Source organism: Triticum dicoccoides, chromosome 7B, assembly GCF_002162155.2.
Source record: "Triticum dicoccoides isolate Atlit2015 ecotype Zavitan chromosome 7B, WEW_v2.0, whole genome shotgun sequence".
NCBI lineage: Eukaryota > Viridiplantae > Streptophyta > Magnoliopsida > Poales > Poaceae > Triticum > Triticum dicoccoides.
In genome coordinates this window covers 98266307-98272059 of record NC_041393.1, presented here as the reverse complement: position 1 = coordinate 98272059, position 5753 = coordinate 98266307, and the positions used below count along the sequence as shown (strand labels likewise).

At 44.3% G+C, this 5753-nt stretch overlaps 1 protein-coding gene across 1 annotated transcript; it reads left to right on the top strand.

The window, feature by feature from the left end:
- Positions 1-1534: 1534 nt before the first annotated feature.
- LOC119337695 (zinc finger protein ZOP1-like) lies at positions 1535-4723 on the top strand. The gene is made up of 5 exons (XM_037609852.1): positions 1535-1715; positions 2322-2522; positions 2747-2828; positions 3840-3935; positions 4042-4723. The coding sequence occupies exons 1-5, from the start codon at positions 1707-1709 to the stop codon at positions 4386-4388; spliced, it is 735 nt and encodes a 244-aa protein (XP_037465749.1). The 5' UTR covers positions 1535-1706; the 3' UTR covers positions 4389-4723.
- Positions 4724-5753: the final 1030 nt, after the last annotated feature.

The window sequence follows — 5753 nt, the reverse complement described above, 5'->3', positions numbered from 1 at the left end:
GCGATTCGCTATTTTGCTTTTGTATTTGAGATAGGCTGATAGAGTGTTAGTTATTTCGGACTAAATGATGCTTCATTAGGGTATAACTACTGACTGATTGTTCCCTTTTAAATTCAAGAGCTCGAAACAAGATCATATACACGGTGAACCAAAGATAGTTGAGTATTCGGTTTAATTTTGCAGTTTGTTCTATTAGACAAATTACTATTTTGTTGAAACCGTGCAGTGGTATCCTAAATTGTTTCTTTTTGTCTGTACCCGCCAGTTATAAGCACCTATTCTTTTTTCTTCTTTTGTACCTATACATAACAATTCTATTTTTCTTACCCCTGCAGTTATGCATGACCTGTAGCTTATTCACACGGATCTTAAGTCAGAGAACATTCTCCTTGTTTCGCCAGAAACAACCAGGGTTCATGATTATAAGGCACTGAACTTCCAAATTAGAACCTGGCCTAAATTTGAGATTTCCCGAACGTATACTTTTGTTTTCCATTCATTCTTCAGAGGTGATCCCATTGGTTACTTAATGCTCTTCACTGCATGAGTAAATTTCTTTTTGTTTATTTCCAAACTCAGTTTTTGTTTTCTCCGTGAAGGTTCTCTGACGCAAATATATAGTGAAGCGGTTTGAGAAAAGAAGCAAACCGTCTGAGCCTATCTATTTATATGGTGTGGAGAAGATAAGGTTCTTGGCTTATTGATGTCATCCGGTCATTTTTATCGGTGCATGACTACTTAATGAACTTTCTTGTTGTGTCGATGATGACAAGAAAAGTTTCTTTGACTAGGTGTGTCTTTGGTTGTATCCTTGAAATATTTCACTACTTATGTTGCATGGATGATGGGTCTCATACTTGCAACGGATATTTACTAACGAACTACCAAAAATATATAGCTACTTTATTGTGACAAGTTTTTATATCAAAGGCACATGCAAGCTTGTCTGTTAGTAGCTTTCTGTTTGAAGTCAACGAGATTTCATACGCACATCTGCGTAAGAAAGTAAAGATTGTTCTTTTCCTGCTGAAGTTTTCATTGTGCAGGTTTGCCAACTTAATTCAAGCTATCCTGGATTCATGGTGGACTGACATCATACATCCAGAATGCCAAAAAGCTTTTGGCAGATTCCAAGGCAGGATAAAATCCATACGATAGTTTCACGCCTTCAATGAGTCTTGCCATGCACCATATTTTCATGAATTTGTTGGGTTGTTTGAAATGAGCCCTTTTGTGTTGTATGTGATCTAAAATTTCAATTCAGAACACCCATTTTGCTCTTTTTTTCCTACTCTGAACTATTGTGTACCGATATGCCTTAACCATCTGAAAGTAGTGCATGGTGTTAATATTGTGCTACATATTTTCTCGAGTGTGATGAACTTGTCTGAACAATACAACAGCTGAAATATACACACATTGTGTAAATGAATTACGAGCAACTGATGGAGTAGTGTTCCGCGACTGTTGCTCGTGTCCGTTCCGGTTTCGTCCCACACGAGCGTCACTCTGAACTAAACCCGGAAGTCCAAAGCCAACCCGTCGCGCAGAATAACCTGTCGACTCTCGAGCGCCTCCGCCCCGAACCCCGACCGTCCGCTCCGCCCACCCTACGCCAAAATCAAACCCCAGCTCGTCCGCTCCGGCGATCTGCCGCAGCAGGAGGCGAAGCCCCACGACCCGACCGCGCGGAGCCTCTGCCCGCCATGACCGAGGTACTCCCCCATCTCCCTCCCCCCTTCGAAATCCGAGGCCGCGCGTTACCCATCCGCGGCTGCGCGGTCGATTCACGCGCACAGATTTGGGGCGCGTCTCGCGATTGTTACCGGCTTACCGCGGCCGTGTTCTTAGAGTAGAGATCTTACTTTGGCTAGCTGATGGCTCGGGCCTCGCGCGGTCTAGCTTCCGGGTTCGCGTGTCTGGGAAAATTAGGGTTGGACTCCGAATAAGCGGAATTAGGGTTAGGTTCGCTTGCTTGTGCATGTCTTGGACGGTTCAATGTGGCGGAGTTGGTTGGAAAGTGTAGCTTGGGGACGCAGAACTACAGATTGTTAGGCACTTCATGCGTGCTAGGTTAAGACTGGGAAATTTGTAACAAGTTCAAGTTGAGGTTAGTGGGTGGGAGTGCCAATACATCCTGGTGTCGTGTCGATATCATGTGATCTTTGTCTTTTGGTAGAAATAGTGAAATTTCCTTTTGCCTTTGAAAAATCATCTGCAATATTTTACAGGCCGTTCTGTATAAGCTCTGTTATGGTCTTGGACAGCAGTTCTTCAATTTAAGTTTGGGGACTAATAACTTCTCTGGTCTTCTTTTTCAGTATTGGGTGAGCCAAGGAAACAAATGGTGCGACTTGTGCAAAATCTTCATATCGAACAATCCATTCAGCATCAGAACACATGAACTCGGCAAACGCCACAAGGACAATGTCACCCAAAGATTGTCTACGATGCAAAAGGATGGCGCTGCCAAGGAAAAGGAGCAGCAACAAGCAGCAAAAGCTCTCCAACTGATAGAGGCTGTAAGTTCGTAATTCACTGCATTTTTCTGTGTATTGCTGTCCATCAGTTAAGTCCAGCCATGACATACATATCTTGCATAAACTAGATTTGTAAATGGAAACATTGCTAGATTGTTACAACATGCAGGCTTTTCTTTCTAGCTTTACATCATCTCTTGTTACATTTTTTTCCTGAGTTATGGGGGTGGCATTCCTGATTATATTTTTAATGTTTTTCCCTGCAGAAAGCTAACAAGAGTTACCAGAAAGATTTAGAGAATAATCAGAGAAACACTGATGGTGACAGTTCTGCAGCACCTGGAGAAGGTTTGGCTCTTTAATACCTGAATACCTACTGCACTGCATCCTTTATTTCCCATTGCGTGCATAGTTATCTTTGATTTGTATAGCACAAATTAGATCTCGATCTATTATAAGCTTCTCCCTTGTTCACCCTTGAGCTTTCATTACCTTGCTGACTTCTCTCCTACTGATTTTAGTTGTTCACTTGCTTAGTTCCGAGCCAGATGGCCACATCACAGCAGGAGAATGTGATGGCTGAACCAAGAAATAACCTGCTATGTATCGTCAGTTTTCCAAGCTCCACTTGTTTCTTATGATTAAATCACCCATTCAAGTATATCTTTTTGCTGGTTCTGCTTTCTTTTATTCCTGTATAAGCCAAATGCCCCTACTTGGAAGAAAATGTGTCAACAAATTCTTATATGATAGGACAACAAATATGGGCATCAAAATGTCTTAAGACAACATTCATCAGTTAGCTGAAAGATGTTAGGTTTTTCATGAACTGTACCTCAGCAAAGTGTCCTCTTGTCCAACAATTAAGCGTTCATATTTTTCTAGCATATTAATTCTGGCTCTACCAGGAACCAGATTTCAAAGACTACATGTTAGTAATACCATTTCAATATGAACCTTTATCTGGATTATCCCTAGCACTCCCTCCATTCCAAAATATAGTGCGCCCGCGCTTCCCCTGTTCCAACTTTGACCATAAGTTTAACCAACGAGACCGACTGCGGCGGGAGCAAAAATTACTAACATGGTCTCGTTGGTTAAATTTATATAATTTTTTCTCCCGCCGCAGTCGGTCTCGTTGGTTAAATTTATGGTCAAAGTTGAAGCATGGGAATAGAGGAAGCACTACATTTTGGAACGGAGGGAGTATGAAATATGAAGTATACTCTGCATAGACTGATATACCCTCTGGTCATGCTTGGTACCAAGACAATGTATTGATGTCATTCTGAATGCTTTTTTTTTTTACACTGAGTTTCTTTTCTGTGTTTTAACATGTTTGAAATATGATCTCTGCAGGATGGGTATTTGACTCAACTTCAGGATATTATTATGATAAGTCTACTGGACTTTACTACGACTCGAACTCTGGATTCTATTATTCTGACGGCTTAGGTACTTTCGTTAAGCAGACACATCAGATTTCTAATTCGTTCCCGTCATGGCTTCTAGAGTGGTTATTTATTATAATTGATATTTATGTTTTTTTTCCGCTGAGCAGGCAAATGGGTCACCCAGGAAGAGGCATACAAGTGGGCGGAAACCTCAAAAACTAATGTTGCCCAATCGTCGACCTCACAACCAAAACCGGCTGGTGGAAGCGGGCCTGTCGCCGGTATTAAAGGAGGGCCAGCCCCAGGTGTGGTCGTAACGAAACCACTGAACCCGATGAGAGCTGTGAAGGGTGCTCCGTCAGCTCTTGCCGCTAACAAGAGAAAAAGAGAGGACACCAAGAAGCCCAAGGTGGTTACCAAGGAGGAGGAGGCGGCACTCAGAGCGCGGGAAGCAGCTCGGAAAAGAGTGGAGGACAGGGAGAAGCCTCTTATGGGATTGTACAAGACGTACTGAGTTGTCAATGCTCCCAAGCTCAAGGTGCGCGCCCAGTCGCGCTAAAACAGTGGAAATGCTGATGGATGGAATTGCTCTGAAAGTAAAGATTGGGAGACCAGCGCCGAGCCCCGAGCTCTTGAGCGTCAGTGACACATACATGTATGCATTGTACAATACCTCGTCAAGAGTTCCTAAATCAGCCAGGCTCCCTTTGTGCGAAACATGTAAATGATCAGCTCGTCGATTATCATCTCTCGTGTTGTGTTTTCCCATTATAATGCTGACAAATGCGGCCAATGCGATTGCTGCTGGAGATAGATTGTACTGTCATCTCTACATCATCAGTTAATTTAGGCTGCGAGTATTTAGTTTCCTGTCCCTCTTTTGTGATGAGATCCTGACGTACAAGTGGCCTGGCTGCGGCCTGCGGAGAACCCAGCAGGCGGCCCCGAGCCAGCTAGAGTGAAAGTGTGTGTGTGGAAAGAGCAAACCTTGGGTGCCCTCGTCCGTTCTTGCTGGTCCAATCTACTTTTTGGTGACCGGCACGTTCACTGGTTGGCTTCTGCTGTGGATCTGGAGAGAGACGCACCAAGATGCGGCAACGGCCACCTTCACGTGACTGTGCCAGCCAAACTGAAGGAGTCAACCGGCCGCACCGCCGCTCCAGACACACTTGCCCACGTCTTGAAGTTGAAAGCTAGGCGCCGGCTGCGGGCTGCCGGTCAACCACACCACACTTGTCCATGCATGTTACTCCTAGTAGTGATGTTTATGGCACGGATGGGGGATTATCTCGGTTAGGTGCGGGTCGGACGAAATCATCCGAGATGACGAGTTTTGTTTGTTTTCCTTCCACGAAACAATCACACCGGATCGGGTAAGAAGAGAGATGCTCCCGCCTTGAAAGATCGTCCTGCTGCTTCCCTCGAATCGAACGTGACCGAATTCTAACGAAGGAGATCAGACCATCAGTCTGCCCTCCCGTCAGTTAAGAAACGATTTCTTTCTGTCTTTCTTTGAGAAAGAAGAAGATGCTTGGCACGTCCGGGAAGGGGTCGCACGCACGCACGTACATCTGTCAGATTATTCCTTCTCTGACAGAGATCTTTCCATTATTATTCTGGACGAAAGAATACTAGTTTTTGCCGCGCAAGTGAAATAAAGCACGTTTGTTGGCACCCGCGCGTGTAACCTGTGGCTGTTTTTTTTTTTGAAACGGAGGCAAAAGATTTGCCCCATTCATTAAATAAGAAGGAGGTTTAACAGGGTTTTTAAGCACCGGCCAAAAGGCCGCAAAGAAAGAAAGTACAAGCCGTTACTCTCCCGGCATCAGACACCCCAAATGTTTTGCCCCTGCCCGGACCCATAGCATCGCCTCGTGCT

Excerpts from the sequence above, each read along its gene's own strand:
- LOC119337695 (XM_037609852.1), top strand. Across the intron at positions 2,523-2,746 it reads CTCTCCAACTGATAGAGGCT|AAAGCTAACAAGAGTTACCA; the intron begins GTAAGTTCGTAA and ends TTTTCCCTGCAG. Across the intron at positions 3,936-4,041 it reads CTATTATTCTGACGGCTTAG|GCAAATGGGTCACCCAGGAA; the intron begins GTACTTTCGTTA and ends TCCGCTGAGCAG.